Source organism: Cyprinodon variegatus, unplaced genomic scaffold (assembly GCF_000732505.1).
Source record: "Cyprinodon variegatus isolate N-32 unplaced genomic scaffold, C_variegatus-1.0 Scaffold419, whole genome shotgun sequence".
NCBI classification, from domain to species: Eukaryota; Metazoa; Chordata; class Actinopteri; order Cyprinodontiformes; family Cyprinodontidae; genus Cyprinodon; species Cyprinodon variegatus.
Window position 1 is genome coordinate 503,331 of NW_015150872.1, and position 18,364 is coordinate 521,694.

The 18,364-nt window shown below is 35.2% G+C and overlaps 1 protein-coding gene across 3 annotated transcripts; it reads left to right on the forward strand.

Annotated features, from left to right (window-relative positions):
- The first annotated feature begins 1,429 nt into the window (after positions 1-1,429).
- Positions 1,430-16,505, forward strand: jak3 (Janus kinase 3). 3 transcript variants are annotated; one of them, XM_015388304.1, is made up of 24 exons: positions 1,430-1,552; positions 4,829-5,035; positions 5,124-5,241; positions 5,624-5,741; positions 6,313-6,458; positions 6,634-6,922; positions 8,773-8,895; positions 8,992-9,149; positions 9,237-9,348; positions 9,618-9,798; positions 11,067-11,191; positions 11,343-11,474; positions 11,574-11,661; positions 11,936-12,060; positions 12,196-12,334; positions 12,427-12,578; positions 13,194-13,344; positions 13,581-13,702; positions 13,818-14,007; positions 14,220-14,344; positions 14,860-15,032; positions 15,735-15,852; positions 15,937-16,050; positions 16,132-16,236. In XM_015388304.1, the coding sequence occupies exons 2-24, from the start codon at positions 4,831-4,833 to the stop codon at positions 16,234-16,236; spliced, it is 3,309 nt and encodes a 1,102-aa protein (XP_015243790.1). In that variant the 5' UTR covers positions 1,430-1,552; positions 4,829-4,830. The 3 variants fall into 3 exon arrangements, with proteins under 3 accessions (XP_015243790.1, XP_015243791.1, XP_015243789.1); XM_015388305.1 differs by having other exon boundaries at positions 1,550-1,646; XM_015388303.1 differs by lacking the exon at positions 1,430-1,552 and having other exon boundaries at positions 4,831-5,035; positions 16,132-16,505.
- Positions 16,506-18,364: the final 1,859 nt, after the last annotated feature.

The window sequence follows — 18,364 nt, forward strand, 5'->3', positions numbered from 1 at the left end:
TGTTCTTTTTAACTGCTAAGCTGCTGCTCATTCACTGTCTGAAAGCTGTATAAATGAAATATCAATAAAGTTGTCTAAGTCTAAGTAATTGGGAATTGCTTTTTGCATTCCTGCATGTTATTATATCCTGTATATGTTTTTGATTACTTTAAACATTTAAATGTGACAAAAAGCTAAGCAAAAAACATATTTAATGAAATAAACATTTTCTCTCTTAGGCCACTGTGCTGCAGCATTTACTTGCTAATTACCTTATGAGCAAAAAGTGGGGCTGTAGGGGGTTAAAAGGACTTTATCAATAGCATAATAATAAATGGTCAATATGCACAACCTCATGTATGCATCTTATAATCCATGGAGGATGAATCATCTTCTTCTTTCGTATAAACAGGAAACTTGGGGACAATATAAACTTATCATATAAAAAGGATATTTTAATGGTTACACATTTCTGAAAAAAAATATTTATAATGTTCTTTTTAGTATCAAAAGGGTTAAACTCTACTAAAACGGTTGAGAGGTCAATTTGCACATATAAACAAATAATTTATATACTCAAAATTGAGACCGAAGATGATTAATGAGTATCAAATGCAAAAAAGATAATGACAATAAATCAAACCTAGCTGGATGTGAATGCTTATAGTATAGAGCAGGTGGTTTTAGTAAAATGAGAACAGGAAGCTGCGCTGCTGAGAAGAGAAGCCACACTTGTCAGCTGGGTTCCTTTTCCTGAAATATTAGATTGAATCAATTTCTTGAAAGAACAAACCTCACTTTCACTTAACAGCAACTTCTGCCGTATAATAATTGAATAACAGAGAACCGAGAAAACATTGTAATATAAGTACATGAACAGAATGTGTTTGAGTTTCTGCAAATGATTATAATTCAGATATTATTGTTCTTTTGTTGTTTATGGAGATGCAAAAGAGAAACTTATTCTTCAACAAGCATTTTTGAATGTTTTGAACTTTTTTGTCACTTATGACCAATTTTAAAATGTCCATAATTAGAAAACTACAGTAAAACAACAGAACACCCTTTTCATCACAGTAATTTAAACGTATTTGTCAGTTCTGAATCTTTAAAAAGACATTTTTGTTGTAAATGTTGTCAGATTCTCTATGGTTTAGATTCTATAGCCTGATTAAAAGGCTGAACTAATTGAAAGATGCATGAAAGGGATGCAGGAAGTTCAATTTTAAAAAGAAATCAAGTTATTTTCAGACAATGTGCTGTATATCTTATTGAAGTTGTTTTATATGTCAAATAAAATATCATTTTTTGGGTTAGAGGGTTAGGTTAAGAAAAATGTTTTACAAGTGTAAGATAAAAAACTGACAAAGATGAAAGACTAACGACAGTTTTAGTCGACTTTTTTTGAGGCTTGTCAAAAATCAGGAAATCAGAAAGGACTTCCTGTCAACACCCAGACACGCTGACAGTGACACAAACAGAGAAGGAAACGCAGAAGTTGAAAAAACGAAAAGTTCGAACTTACAGGAACAGACTGGTGAATTGGTGAAATAAGGAGACACAAATGTAAAAGGTAATAGCTCAACCTGTGGCTTTAGGTTTTTATTTATTTTAAGTGTTAAACGTGGAAGCAAGAGGTAGATAATGGAGATGATGTACGAGGAAAGGTCAGACATCAGTTTGTAACTGACAACATTGACATGTGTGTCTCTTTTGTTCTGCTACAGCGACATGTATCTGCAGTGAATGTTTACTTTTTGAGTTTTGAAACTTCATATTGACTCAATGTACCTTATACTCGTATTTTGATGCTTTTCAGCGTAAATTCAGTAAAATATGTTTTCTGAGTAAAGTCTTTTAAAACCCAGTTGTTAAATAATGTGACATAAGCCTGCAAAGGGTTTTCTGTATTTGGATTTCTGTAAAACCATATTGTTCCTAATTTAGCAGAGTTTGAGAATTAGTTTCACAGAAACCTGGTGGGAATTTCCAGTTATTATATTTTAAATACTGTCAAGTGTATGATGGATAACCATCTTTAAGTCAGACTTAAACGGTTACTGGGATTCTGAAAGACTTTTCTGGTTCCATGGTAATATCCAATGAGACAGAGAGGGCTCTGGGTTCTAATTCATACAAAGTAAAATAATTTTGTAAAAATATATGTGACAACTGTGAGGTGACCACTCATCTTCAGAAACAGGCCAAGCCACAGGAAGCACAAAAGGCTGTTATCAGATACTGAGAAGGCAGATGTTATTTTAAGCAAGTGTCACTAATGTTTTCCTCTTAGGACCAGGAGTTTAGAAAACAGCTTGTCCCACTTGTCTCATATCCTTTTTGAGTAAAAACCGGATTAAAAAAACTAGAAGAATTGTCTTTCCTTTGATATCACCTCAAGAATGCTGCAGCTGAAGATGGACCAAGTACTAAATATTTGCTGAAAAGTGGAAATTTACAGATGCCATAGTTGAAGTACCATGATGAGTTGAAGGATTTAATGACATAACTAACAAATGTACAAAAAAATGGATGAGGGGTACAAAATTGGACATGAAGACAATAAGCAAACAGAAGGACTAAGTGAAAACTAAAAACAAACAGTGCTTAAATAGAGCAAAGAACATATGCAGGCTATAGGCTGAATGAGGAAACACAGGTTAATGAGGTCTGCTGTTTAACTGTTGGCTTTGGCTGGGGGACAATGATTAAAAGAAAAACCAAGGATAAAACTAACAGAACCTGTCCACTGATTCAGGATAAATGAATGAGAAAACAATGATAACTACCGTAAATGACAAGACAAAGCAATACATAGGAATATAAGCTAAAAGACACCAGGCAATAGTGAGCATAAGGAAAAGACTTGATATAGCAAACCCAGAGTACCAAAAATAACAGCAACAACTACAGAAAATAATAAACAAGAAGGAAAGTCCTGAAAGACAGAGACACACAATAAAAAATTAACCTAACACCTACAGATTACAACAGACAAACCTTTCAGAGAAAATTGACTAAAATATAATGGAGTTAGAAGCTTGATATTATTAGTTAGTTTACTCAACATTTTTGACTAATCTCAGTTGAGACGAGACATTAAGAACAAACCAGGCAATGGCAACCTGATAATGGAGTTTGTCAACACCATATAGTCACCGTCTATTATAAGCTACAACAGAGAGATTTGCACTTTTGCAATGTTTAATGAGTTTTTTTTTTTCACAATCTTTATAAAAAAAAAGATCCATAATGTATTTCGAATAATAATATTTTTACAAACTTGAGGAGGCTCTTTAACTTAAATAAAAAAAAAAAACAAGAATCAAATATGGCTTTGGAATCCACAGTTGAAGCTTAAAAAATAGTACCATACAAATGAATCTCTTAATCGTCATAACAACTCTCTAAACATTAACAATGCTCATATTAATAACTGAACTTTATTGATCTCACATTGGAGAAATTTAACTCTGCATTTCACCCATCCCCTTGGGGAGCAGTGGGCTGCAATCATGGGGTGCCCATAGAGCAATGTGGGGTTAAGCGTCTTGCTCAAGGACCCAGAGTGCAGACTGTGGGTATCAAACAAGGTACTTACAACCTTCTCAGAGCAAAAGTGCACTGCTCTAACCACTAGACCAACACTCCCCCCTAAAAGATGATTCATCTTGTAACAACAACTTGATTTTTAGATTTTTTTTTGAGTTAATGGGACTTTTTTACTGAAAGGGGAGGCATTGACTTCCTTGATTAATTCTTCATCATAAGTGCAGACAGCGTGGGAGTGCAGCTCAATGTTACATAAACAAGTATTAATTAATGTTTTGATACCTAATAAAAAAACCAACAGTCTTTACCAGAATAAATGCAGACTTTTCTCTTGTCTATAGCCCAAACTAGAATGTACTTATTAGCCGTACAAAAATATGTTGAAAGAAAATAAAGAAGGACCGGGATTTTGAATTTGATTTCATGAATGCAATATTAGTTTAAGATCACTGTTTTTGTTTGGGTTTAATCCAAATTCTGAATGTGACCTTTTAATCATTAAGGTTTAAAAAGGCTCCTTAAGTCAAAGTATGCATCAGTGTTGTGTTTTTTGTATTTTTTCTTTCTTATAATCCACTTTGTTTTGTGTCATTAGACCTTTTAAAGCCAAAATGAAGACTGCACGAAAGGTTTTTAATTAACTTAAATTCTTAAATCAGTGAAAATATCAGTAAATGCATTTCAAAAGACTGAAGCAATGTTTATTGGAAGCAAGGTCTGGTTTGAAAGTTTAGCACACTATCTTATATGATATTAAGAATCATCTTAATATCATATTATCTAGTTCCTTATACAGAGCTCCAATCTTGGCAAAATAGCTGATCATCAATGTTGTAATCAAGCATCCACCTTGTGTTTAATAAACTTATATGTAGTTTATATTCATTTTTAGATCTGCATATCAAATTGTATTAATTTATATGCAGAATTAGAGATTTATTGTCTATAGAGCAGCAATATGAGAGAAAAGAAAACATTTGAAGTAATATTTTTTTTTCTAATCCACAAAAGAATTATGATTTTTTGAGACTTTTTGTTTGACTTTCAAATTCACTACTACTTTTGTGTTTTTGTTATAATATCTATGATTAGTTTAGTACATAGAACAATGCTACAAACAGATTTTTTTTGTAGAAGACATTGTAGTTTCATTGGCCGACCATCTTGTCATGAAATAATATTTTTTTGCTCCTGTTTCTCTTAGGTTATCTGATGTTTACTCATAGAGGGACCAAAATCTTTTAATGGGATTAAATTTAAGCAAATATTTTACAAATGCTTCTTATTTTATTCCCAGACATGCCTGTGAATTCTAGAGAGGAAGAATCGACCCCCCTGGTGTTCAGAGACCGGGGGGGAAGTCAGAGGTCCAGCTCCAGCATGGCAACCGGCTTACAAGTGCATGTCTACTTTTTTCCTGGCACAAAGGATGCAACAGTATTCCAAATTTCACCTGGACAGATATCTGCAGAAAATGTTTGCATCCAAGCAGGAAAGAAATGTGGTAAGCATTCATTGAGGGAGCTTCTGGTGGGTTTTAAGTACTGGTTTACCAAATAAAGTTATTAAATTATGTTTTTTTTTTTTTTTAGGAATCCTCCCAGTGTACTTGAGCCTTTTTGGTCTGGCATCTTCAGATCTGTCATTTTGGTATCCACCATCACACATGTTTGACTCGGATGAAAACTTACTTATTCACTTTAGAGTCAGGTAAGACATTTAAAACAGAGGCTTTATAATCTGTTGTCTTTCGGTGCCTGAGAAAGGATTCTGCCGTTTTGGATGAATGATTTAACATCCTTCCTTAGATCATTGCACAATATCATACATGGATTTATACCTAATAAATATATCACATGTTTGTTTAATTTCTCTATGGACTTCAGTTTAATCTGAGACCACTAACTGAAGGGTATAGGTCCTTAGTTAACTGTAAAATAGATGCACTAGAATTCCTGAGTGTTATGTACAGTATACATTAAGAAATGTCAAAATCGGATACTTATTGTGTAACTTACATTAATTTTTATGGCTTGTGGGGATGACTGACAAGTCTTAAAGTTTCATGAAACTGATTTGTTTATGAATTCAGGTTTTTCTTTGGAAACTGGTTTGGCCAAGGATCAAGAACCTCATATCGCTACAGTCTGACAAGGGATAGAATCAGTCCAGTCCTTGACTACAATGTCATAGATTACCTTTTTGCTCAGGTAAAGTACATAAAAATCTTCCCCACTTGCATTAAAGACACTAAATCAATGTAATATTCCAATGCTATATGTCAAATCAAACACTGCTAAGGAAGGTAAATTGTCAAAGAAAAAGGTTCAAATGAAGGTTCTTCAATTTCATAAAAAAAAAATGTATAGGTATTGCTTAAATTAAGATTGTTTACCTGGTTTTGATGCCCAATTACTGTACATAATAATAAATATATTGCAAAAGTTAGAGTTTGACATTCAAGATTTCACATTTCCTCAATTCAAATCAGAAAAATTGATTGATTGTCATAATTGATCTCACAGTGGAGAATTTTACTTTTATTTTTTGATTGATAGAAGACCACTGTAGACTGAATTAAGAAGAACATTTCGCAACTCAAAAAAATAATCAATCACTGACATTGATGGAAGTATTGAATGTGTGTTATCTCCGAGCAGAAGCTGTTTTGTTGGGAACATTTTATTTTATTTTTTTTGTACAAAAATCGAAAAATGCAACAAAAAAAAAAAGACTGAATATTTTGTTCAGTTATACTGTCAATGGCTTCTTTTGGTGTAGTTGCGAAGTGACTTCATTACAAGTGAAGCAGGAATTGTTCCACCATTGAGTGCTCAGGAGGAATGCCTTGGCCTTGCTGTGTTGGACTTATGGAGAATGGCTAAAGAGCGAAGGCAGACTATCAGGGAGCTCTGCAAGTCTGTCAGGTATTTACTGTTAAAAACTTTACTTGATGTTCTAAGATTAATCATGCATGCAGAAATCTGGGTAGCACATCTTCATTTTATACTTGATGTAAGTACTACTTTGCAAAATGTCTTTGCAGTATCATAATATAAGTTTGTGATTTTTTTTTCTTTAACGTTGATTGCCGTTTCTCAGCTATAAATCGTGCCTCCCCAAGTCACATCGGCACGACATCCAGAAACGAAATCGCCTGGACCGCTTTCGAATCCGAAACACCCTGAAGCGTTTCTTGAAGAAGCTTGGCAAATGCTCTGTTGATGAGTACAGCTTGAAACTCAAATACCTGATTGAACTTGCTGGCATTGAGCCCTCTCTAGGGAGTGAGACCTTCCGTGTCAATCGTTCTTCCTCTGACACAACTTTCACCCTTCTACGAGTCTGTGGCGAGACGGGAATCCAAACTGGCCATTCTGATGGTGCCCTGGTGAGTGCAAATTGTAATATTTGTTAACATTGAAGGTTACACAGTTGGGTTTAATAATTACTTATCTGCATGATAAAGTTTTTTAATTCCATAGTTTGTTGGTCTCTTGTTGGTCTCTACAGTTGTTTCAACGTTTTTGCATTTCAATATGCCAAAACAAAGGGAGCTGATTTTCAAAAAGTCATGCTACAAAACATTGCCCACAGCATAGTCATCTTACCACAGACACTTTATTAGTGATAAACATAAAGATCCATGCATTTGAATTAACCAATAATCATTCCTTTAGTGAAGTTTGTGATGATCTGAACAATTGTTGTTAGATGCTGTTTTCATCAGTCAAGCAAAACTTTATAACCTTACCAGTATATTAATTGATCTTGACTTCTAATGGCTTAGTTATACATATATATATATATATATATATTAGTGTTGCACCGATACCGATACCAGTATCGGACGGGGCCCCGATACTGCCCTAAAATGGTGGTATCGGTATCGGCGAGTACCAACAAATAAGGCACCGATACCATTTTGAGAGCCATAAGTTTATTCAACTATTGTCACACATTCCAGGAAGGCAATAAAAAGTTCTACTGGATTCACTTTGTATCAGATTTTTCCTTCTTCACAAAGGTAGGCAGCAGCTTGACAAAGCCGTGATGGCAATTATTTTACATAATTATGGTATTGGTATCGGCCGATACTGCACAGCCAGGTATCGGGTATCGGGGCCAAAAAATGGCATCGGTGCAACACTAATATATATATATATATATATATATATATATATATATATATATATATATATATATATATATATATATACATATGAAAGACAGGCTAATCCTGTGTAAAGGCCCTACAGTGAGTCATGGAGTTCATTCGAAATTTGCATTAGTTACGTCTGAAATGAAGTTGGAAGAACCCTCACTGAAGAGCTGTGGGTGTATTTTGACATTGCCCCTACAAGCATTTACTGGAGCTCAAACAAGATCAGATAAAAAATGTGTAACTTAGCAGTCAGCTACCACTTAAACAGATTTTTTTAGTTGCTAGTATACATGTGCAGTCAACTGGGGGTTGGGTTTTCCTGCTATCTACGCAATAGGCAGTCTATTTTACCTGCTTTGATCAGTATTTTTTACTTTGTTTTATTTCGCAGGAGAATTTCAATGATTTCCTGCAATTTGATTGGCTGAAAGGGGAAGAAAGACCAGCTCACCCAGAGCTCCATTTATTTGAAAAGAAACACTGTTGAAAGCATAATAGGCCACTTCTTTTATTGGGGAAACTAGTCTATGCATGCTAATTCTGAATAATTTGTAAAGGGGTCTGGTGGCCTAAGCAAAGTAAAAGCTAAATCTCGATAATTTGATTACTAGCTACTTTTGTTTTTTGGACACTTTAATAACCTGTCCTTGAACATTATTTGGGCCTGCTTCCTTATAGGGCTTAATTCTATCAGATTTCAGGCATTGATATCTCATTCCCAGATTGCAGCCCCCATGGTGCAGAGATTAATTTCTTTGATTGTAATTCGGAGGATCTGGATTTGAATGCTGGTTGCGTCAAGAGGGGCAGGAAAAAAGTATAAAATATGTAACACTTTCTGTCCACATGTTCCCCTAATTTTCCTCCATGTCCTTTAGCTAAGGTCTACAAACGGTGCTTTTAAAAATGCTGGATTCTTCTTTCATCTCTAGATAACCTGGTTTTTGCAGTTGTTTATTTTTCCGAGATGGCATGCTCCTATTCCAGTGATCATATGTAGTTTGTGGCTATTTGTCCGAAAATGACTCATTTTCTTTAGAATCAGTCCTTTTGCAGTAATTTCAGTTCTCTTTTAGGAATGGCAGACCTTCTGTGATTTCCATGAAATTGTAGATATCAGTATTAAGAGGATTCTAAATGAAATGGTCCCACAAGACAGCAGGATGGTCACAATAACTCGGAAAGATGAGAGATGCTTGGTAAGTACTTTTGTAAGATATAGAAATTAAATTTAAAGGGATTTAAATGTTCGCTCTTTTTTTTTGTACCCTTTTTTCGCTAATTTCCCACAATAGGAAGCCAGCTTCCAGAGCCGCAGAGAGGCCCTTTCCTTTATGTCTCTGATTGATGGATATTTCAGGCTAATCACAGATTCAAGCCACTTCTTCTGTCAAGACATTTCTCCACCAAGTCTCCTTGAAGGACTCAAAAACCATTGTCATGGCCCCATCACGTGAGTCCTATTTTTGTCAGGTGCTCAGTGTGGACAGTATTCCAGTAAACCTGTTTAAGGTATCTTGGTCCTATCTTGTGGCATCAGATCGGACTTTGCAGTCAACAAGCTGAAGAAGTCAGGATGTAAAGGCGGTACCTTCCTTATTCGGCAGAGTCCCAAGAACTACGAGAACTTCTTTCTTACCGTCTGTGTTCAGGTAAAGACAGTGGTAGATCACGTGTTATATTCTCATCAAATTTCAAACTGTCTACAGCTCTTTTGTGTATTTTATTGACCTAATGACAACAACCCAGACCCTTTGGTACTTTCTGAGTAATGAGCCTGTTAAAAGAGTCTGTAAAAGACCTATAAGTAGAGTCACAATTAGTCATTATATACTGTTGATGTCCCTGTTTTTGAGTTATTACCTTTCATCTAAAACTAGTCTAAATTGTAAATAAAGTCTATTGCTTTTGTTTCCCACAGACTCCACTTGGACTTGATTACAAAGACTGTCTCATTATTAAAAGTGAGAGCTACAGTCTTCCTGGTGTGCCAAAATCATTTTCCAGCTTGAGAGAACTCACCAACTATTATCAACACAACAAGTTGCTGTTGGCTGAAATACCTGTCAAGCTAACTCACTGCTGTCCACCTCGACCCAAAGGTATGTCTCCCAGGCAAAAACGTTGTTAGTTCAGAAACACTTTGGGAAGGTTGAGGAACCAAACAGGGAGCTAAAAAACTAGCTTGAAAGTTGTGCTTCATCTAACAGGTACATAGAGAACTCTATAGCATATGACTATTGGTACAGTGGACAAAGACTTAAATTCAAAAATGTTTTTTTTAAAATAAAAGATTGTTCTGTAATGATAATTGGACTTCATCAAACAATCACAGCCAATCCTATCATGTGTAATAACATTAGCCATGTCTTTTCATTTGTAATAATAATTCACATTATTTCTCAGTATTTAACAGAACTGTATTTTAAACTGTTTAACTTGAGTCAGACTTTTACAGTAACCGAGTAACTTAGAGAGGTTTCTTGTTCACCTCACATCTTACTTTTAGGTTCTCTCTCACAACTTTATGTGTAATAAAACTAAGGGTTTTCTGGTGACCACAATGAAACATAATCTCTGTTTGGAAGACTCATTTGCATCAAAGCTTTAACTTTCCAGCTGATGACTTGAGAAGTTGCCTCAATATTTAAACAAAATGTTATTTCTTCTTGATACCATCTGTTTTGTGACGTGAAAGAGTCTGATCTGTGGCCAAATATTCCCATAGCATGATACTGCCAACACCATACTTCAGAGCTGGGTTGGTGTTCTCAGGCTTTAAGATCTCCCCTGTTTTCCTTTAAATGTAACAAAGGCGATTATGACAAAATACTTGGATTCATCCAACTAGGACAGAGGTCACAGATTAGCAGACCGCGGTTTGGATCCGGACCCCCTTTGCCACTATTCAAACCAAGTCCTCTTGCTTGCAAGGTAACTTGTCCCTGATTGCAATTGCAAATTTTGGTGAGGATCTTCCTAAAAAATTCTTTTAACTTCTTCTGATGTCCCAAAAGAAAGTGGTATGCTGCCTTAAAGCATGAATATGCATATGTTGCCTGAAATTACACATGCTTTCAATTTACATAAAATGGGAATGAACTTATCAGAACCTAAGATAAGGGAAGCTAAGTGTATCTGGGGTTTTCCAAACTGAGGCTTAGTAGTTGTAAAGTGAACTTCACTTCTAGAATTTGAACAAGAAAAATAAAATGTCTCTAAAAAATCCCTCCCTGTCATTATTAGAACACATAGAGATCATTTAGACTATCCATATTTGCCTAAAACAGGAAAGGTTTTGCGTGATAATAGTGTATGCAAATATACATTTTTCAACGAGAAGTAAATATATGTGTTTCTGTCACTGCAGAGCTAACAAATCTCATAATCGTACGAAACAGCAGTTTGTTTGAAGCTCAAGGGTCTCCGTCTCCTGAAAGAAACAAGTTCAGCCACATTCAGATCCACATGATCAAATTTGATGACCTGAAATGGGTACGTATTTAAGATGACACCAACACTAACATGCAATCTCTTGGTTTTATCTTTATGTCATCAGATTTATTTATTTATTTATTTAAGTCTATTACAACTATAACTGTACTTTGAAAAAGAACAGTTCATATGAGATTTTCATTCCTGTCAGGGTGAGAGCCTTGGACAGGGTTCCTTCACTCGAATTTTTAAAGGCTACAAAACTGACACCCGTGAGGGAGAAAAACACATGACTGAAGTTATATTGAAGGAGCTCGATTCTGCTTACAAGAGCTGCTGGGAGGTGGGTTTTTTTTGGAGGATGAGTGTTTAAATATAAACCTTCATAAAGTTAAGGTTTAATGGATCATTTATGTATCTTTTTACTATACTTTTTTCTCAGTCACTCTTTGAAGCTGCCAGTTTAATGAGCCAGGTTTCTCACAAACACCTCCTCCATGTATATGGTGTCAGTGTTCATGGATCACAAAGTAAGTTAATGACAGGTGGCAAGATTGTCTCTAGACTTTGAGTAACGATTCTGAATGCCTTGCACACATTTACAAGGTTTTAACTCACATAATTAGCAATAAATAAAATAAAATATAATTTAAGTACATCACAGTTATTGCAATAATCAGTAACATCAATTAATACATTAAGCTTAACTTCTAGTGTTAAGTTACTCTGGCTGAATGCTTAGTCCTTGTGCACGTGAGTGTTTGAAGTCCAGCTGTAGAAACAGATCTTGCTGTGCTGTTACAGACATCATGGTCCAGGAGTTTGTCAAGTACGGAGCCCTTGACCTTTATTTGAAAAGAGGGACATCTGTCTCAGTGAGCTGGAAACTCAGCATAGCCAAACAGCTTGCATGTGCACTCAACTTTCTGGTAAGAAAGACATTTTACAAAGAGGAAATCTGTCTGGAGAAAGAAAAGTTTTTCTTATACTGTAAATGAAAGCTCTAAATGCATTAGAGATAGGCAGAATTTTGATTGGTCTAAAGATACCTGGGTGCTTTACAGGAAGAGCAAAACATTGTCCATGGAAACATTTGTGCCAAAAACCTGCTGCTGGCAAGAGAAGGTGACCCTTCATTGGGCAACTCTCCCTTCATCAAGCTGAGTGACCCTGGTATCAGTGTGGTGATGATGGGCACCGATGGTAAAAAAAAAAAAAGAAAAAAAAAATATATATAAATATTATATGTAACATATGTATAAACAGTGTCTAGTATGATACATTTTCTTCTTCAGTTATTCTGGACAGGATTCCCTGGGTGGCCCCTGAGGTGCTTAACGCCCCAGACAACCTTACGCTTGAGTGTGATAAGTGGAGCTTTGGTGCCACTGTGTGGGAAATCTTCAACGATGGAAGCTCCCCTTTAAGAGGCTGGAACTTAGATCAGGTAAAGACATTTATGTAGCAGAGACTGTAAACGCTCAGCTTTTAAGACTCTTTATGACCATTACTTAATGTTCACTGATAATTGGTCCATATAAGTTTTCAACTTATTTCTCCTTTATTTCATTTATTTATTTTTGTTTATGGAAATCAACCTGCTTTATTTTAAATTCTCTAAATTGTACTTAATTGGTGGATTTATCGCTCGGCTAAAAAATCAAGAGAACCAGTACTCAGCACGTGTTTAATTTTTCACTAAAAAGGACAAAAACAGGAATGTTTACTGTGTAAAAGAAATTATGTGCTTTATCTCAAGTGAGGTCTAGTATTACGTTATAACAAAGCTGTTATATAACCATAGACTTTTATTTGGTTTTTGCACACCATTCATAATAGTTAAAATAATATATTTTTACATGAATTTATAAATTTTGTGGCTTTGTAAAAATTACAGCTAGGATAAAAGACAAAATAGATCTTTATATTCAGACACACAGATAAGTTGTATTTAGTGCCTTGCACGGAGCACTTCTCCATATTCACCAAGAAGCTGTAATCAAACCAAAAGCGTTCCGATTGTCAAGCAGCCCTAAAGACATATTTTGTGTTTTTACTATAGAAGAGGAGTTTTTATGAGAACATGCAGCAGCTGCCCCCTTCCCAGTGGACAGAGTTAGCAGAGCTGATCAGTCAGTGCATGGAATATGATGCCGCCTTCAGACCCTCATGTCGCAGTATCATCCGTCAGCTCAACAGCCTCATCACCTCAGGTACTAAAGCTGTTTTCAAACGATAATCTGACCTATGAGGGACAAGTGTTTTTTCTTAGATGTTCTAATCATCAGTTTTTTAAAATATCCTAGAGTAGATACCAAGATTTTGTTTTTTAAAATGTCCTTATGATAAATGTGACTGATTTTATCTTTGTGTCCTTAATAATTGCGAAAAAATTTATTTCTAATGTATCTCATGGCCCTGATTTGTGTGTTTTTATGATTTGTGATAGATTACGTGATCCTTCACCCTACTGAACCGGTAACACAAAGCCCCATGTCCATCGCTCTCAGCACTTCTCAGCATGATCAGTTTGAGGAGAGATACTTATGCTACATCTCCCATCTGGGAAAAGTAAGCTTGAAACCACAAATTATTGAAAGCATTGTTTATATTGCAAATGCTAACATTCATTGTTTGGTAATATTTGAGTTTGGCAGATTTCCAAATAATCTGGTTATGTTTGCAGGGAAATTTTGGGTGCGTGGAGCTTTGTCGTTACGATCCTTTGGGTGATAATACTGGTGAGCTTGTGGCTGTGAAGAAGCTGCAGCCAAACAAAGTTTCAAATCTGGAGGATTTCCACAAGGAGGTTAAAACTCTCAGTGTTTTGCATTGTGACTACATCGTCAAGTACAGGGGAGTCTGCTACAGTGCAGGTAAAAGTTACATGCACACATATAGACTGGAACATAGCAAAACAGGACTTAAAATAATTTTCTTTCTTAAGAATATAGAGTCTAAAATCAATTATCATATCCTAGATTATTCATTTTAATAATCATGCCTTTAAAGGCTATAATATTTATGCATATATTATATTCTGTGTGAATCATGCTCACTGCTGGTTGACTTAACTGCTCCTTCACAGGTCGCCTCAGTATGAGCTTAGTGATGGAGTACCTTCCCTATGGCAGCCTCAATGGCTATGTTTGGACTAACCGCCATAACATCACCACCAGGAGGATGCTGCTGTTTGCCTCTCAGATCTGTAAGGTGAGGCTCACATCCAGTTTTTGCAAATACATAAAACTAAATGAGGTATGGTTTTACCCGCAAACATATACATTTTAAAACTTTACTATCATAAAGTCATCATCATAGTGGTTGAAATATTGTACCTGTACAAAGTGCCAGTTCTACATCCATGGCTGAGCACATGCAAATGAAAGATGGGATCATACAGAGACCTGCTAGCCTTCAGTAACATCATCATAGAACATTTTTAAGTAGACCCGCAGATATGTAGGGAAAAAGGTAAATTAAAATATATTGATAATAGAACTGAGAAAACAAAAATGCTGCAGATCTCTGAACCGTGTATGGCCTTTTGAAAGGCATGTATGACCAGCAGTGAAACCAGTCTTGTGTAATATTAAAAGTCTTTGAGATAAAATGCACTGTCAAGCTTAAAGCACTGTCTAGCCTTAGTAATTGCATTTTTGACAAGTCTTTACAAATACTTAAGTATTTAGAAGAAAAAGTATTTTTACCTGTTTTACCTTTTACAGGGGATGGAGTACCTGCAGACTCAACGTTATGTCCACAGAGACCTTGCAGCCAGAAATATTCTTGTTGCCAACGATTCGCTGGTGAAAATCGCAGATTTTGGTTTGACCAAGGTTCTTCCCTTTGACAAGGAGTATTACCGCCTCTCACAGCCTGGACAGAGCCCCCTCTTCTGGTAAACTCCTCCCTGCTCAAATCTTAATGAAAGAACAAAGCAAACCATCTTTCTTCAATGGGAAAGTAAAATGTCTGGAACTGATGCAGTCCTTAGAAAAGTCCTAAAACATCACCATAAGAAACAACATCCATCTAGATGACTAGAAAAACAGTTTTTTTCTCTGTCTGTGTCGCTACCTGCTTTGTTTCATAGCTTTTAGGGTACGATTAGTTTGCAAAGTTAGAATTTTTGTTAAACCTGCTTATTTTAATGGAGATGTTTTCGCCTAGGTATCACTAGTGTTATTTTCTTAGGGAATAAGTCGAGCTGAAAATGTTAACATGTGGAACTGGTCAGTATTTAGAGCTGTTACTACATTGAGCACAATGACAGATGATCAGCACCAATGCATAGACCTGGGTCAATGCATGGAGTCAATGCAAAAGCATGACAAGCCGATAAAAGACAGTTGAGCTCTCATTTGCTCCAAAGCTGCAGACTGCACAAATGCCACATGCTTCTTATGCAACATATTGTTTAGGTCACAAAAAGAGGACAGATAAGTCAGATATTGACAAAAATTATTATTTCTCCTTTGGACAAACAGCTAAAGATCTTCTGCTTCTTGTTAGTTATCAGTGCTGACTACTATGTCTTCTATTGTCTCTTTATTTCAGGCTTCACTTCAATTTAAATTAAATTAAACCTCCTTGTTTCCAGGTTAGCTCCAGAGTGCCTTAATGAGAATAAATTCTCCAACAAATCAGATGTTTGGAGTTTTGGGATTGTTCTTCATGAGCTCTTCTCCTACTGTGACAATAGCTTTAATCCCAAAAGGGTAAGAGGAAAGGACCTTATTGCTTTCAGAGATTGACAGCATCTAAGGTTATATTAAATAAAAAAAAATAATTGTTCTGTGCAGCTTTGTCTGCAGGAGATTGGGCAAAACGTTCAGGGTACATCTATTTCAATGCATCTGGCAAACATGCTGGCGAATAACTGGAGGTTACCAGCTCCTCCAAACTGCCCTCCCAAGGTAAGTTACACTCGATAATGGGCATTGCAGCTGTACGGATATCATTTGTTACATCTCATATTTTTCCTTTAATAATTCCAGGTGTACAGTTTGATGAAAGAGTGTTGGACCTATGACTTTGATCAGCGGCCGACTTTCTCCCACTTGTCAAAAAAGGTTGAAAACATGATCCAGGATGACAGATAAAATGTTAAAGGCTGAGAAAGACTATACAGATGTAGTTTAACAGCAGCAGTATTAAATGACACGTTGTATTTATTCCCTCAAGTTTATGTCACAGTCAAAGCAGCATTTCAGCGTTTTATTTTACTTATATACAGAAACTAGAGATTTTACAGGAAGTTGCTAAGGTTAAAGGTATAGTGGAGGAGGTTCTTTTTCCAGGTGGATCATCAAAATAAGTGGTCCTCCTAATTGTCAATCATTCTGGTGATATGGTTACGTAAGGCCGTCCTATGTGCTTGTCCCCATTTTCACTTACCGGTGGTGAGTCTGACATAGTGGAAAAATTACAAATCTTTTGGAAAGTAAGCTTCAATGAGCGATACAAACATAAACTTTTAAACAGATCGTACACGAGGAGAAATGGGCTCATGCATGCTCTCGCACACCTTACAAGGTGCATGTGCATTTTTTTTTTAAGTGGAGAGGGCAGGTCTTTTCAAATATTCATGAAAACCCTCTACTATACCTTTAAGGTATTGTTCATTAAATGCTACCTATCCAGTTATATTGATGAGAGAAACTTGTACAGGCAAAGTTACTGGAGTCAGACCCTCTGAGCAGCTGATCTAACACAGAACATAACAAAAAATATTGCTCAGATATGCTTTATTTTTTTTTTTATTTTTTACAAAAACAGTTTTATTGATACTATTTCTAACCTCAGCAGATATTTTTCAGATTGTTTATAGCTTTAGACAAGTACTGGCATCAATGATTTTTTTTATTGTTAATTATTTGACCTGGAGCATGTATCTGATGTGTTACTGAGAGGGATCCTGACAGTTATAGAGAATGTTTACCTTAGAATCGGTCAAATTTCTCTCTAGACATGCAAATCAATAAATTAATCTAGTTATAGCTCTTTGCCTTCTTTCAAATCTCTGACAGAATCACATAGAAAAAGAAGTGCCATTAGTTCTATAAGCATAAATTCTTTGTAAATTTCTGAATTCAAAACAAGCTGGAATATATACAATTTTCATGGAGTACATTTTGTTATTAAATGATCAAATGTCTTTCATGAAATAAATCACGCTCTAGAAATGCAGTAGAGGTGAGCAAAACAAAAAGAATTTTAATTAGATGGAATAAAAAATGCTATCAGATGGTTTTTAAAAGGAAAACATAAAATAATTCAGTGGATCAAAAAAATGTAGCAGCAACGCTAACTTTAGCTGATGCTGTCACCTTTGATCCAAAGCACAATTATAGTGAAATATGCCTCCATTTTGATGTTATACGACCTTTATTGTGTTAAGGGTTGCAACAGTATAAAGAGCATGCTTGTTTTAATCCAAAATATTTGTAACTTTGTATTTTCTACTATAGATTATAGCTTTTACTGCAGATACTTTGTCTGAGCACATATATTTTAGTTTTTCCAGATAAAGGGAATTGATGCATCTTTTTGTTTTTAGATGAAATATTATAAAATAAATGTCATCTGATGTCTTTCAGAGATTTGACCCCAGGTAAATGAGCTTTTAAGTTTGGTTTGATTTGTTCTTCTTTATATAAATGTGTACATCATTACATTGTATGTCATTACATTGTATGTCATTACAATATTTTTACTTTAGTTGCACTTTGTACCTTTGAACGTGTGGATTTCCAGTGTGACTGAATTAAGTAGAGTCAAACAAATTCATCCATCATCAAACAAAAGCATGTTGAGGTTAGCAATCTAAATTAAACTATATTGGATCTATATTTTTATTTTGATATGTTTTTATAAGTCAGTAAACTTATTAGTTTTTTTTTTTTTATTTGCAATGAGTCATGTTTATCCAAGAGGATCACATCATGTTAAGGTACTGCTAAAAATCTATTAAACAATCTGTCTGTATGATTTGCCTGAATTATCTCTATAAGCCGCCTTAAGATGACATATTGTGAACTGGAGCAATATAAATGGAAGTGAATTGTATTTGATAAAAGATAGGATTTCTCTATAATGATTTTTTCCTTTATTGCTCATTTATAACATAATCCAACACATTTTGCCAGTTGCTGCAAGTAGAACACCATCATAACAGAAAGGAAAAATAACACTCAGTTTTTTATATATATATATATATATATATATATA

Bases quoted from the DNA above. Each gene is read 5' to 3' on its own strand.
- jak3 (XM_015388304.1), top strand. From the start codon at position 4,831: ATGCCTGTGAATTCTAGAGAGGAAGAATCGACCCCCCTGGTGTTCAGA. The intron at 11,662-11,935 runs GTAAGTTAATGA...GTGCTGTTACAG, and splicing joins CAGTGTTCATGGATCACAAA to ACATCATGGTCCAGGAGTTT. The intron at 15,853-15,936 runs GTAAGAGGAAAG...TGTTCTGTGCAG, and splicing joins ATAGCTTTAATCCCAAAAGG to CTTTGTCTGCAGGAGATTGG.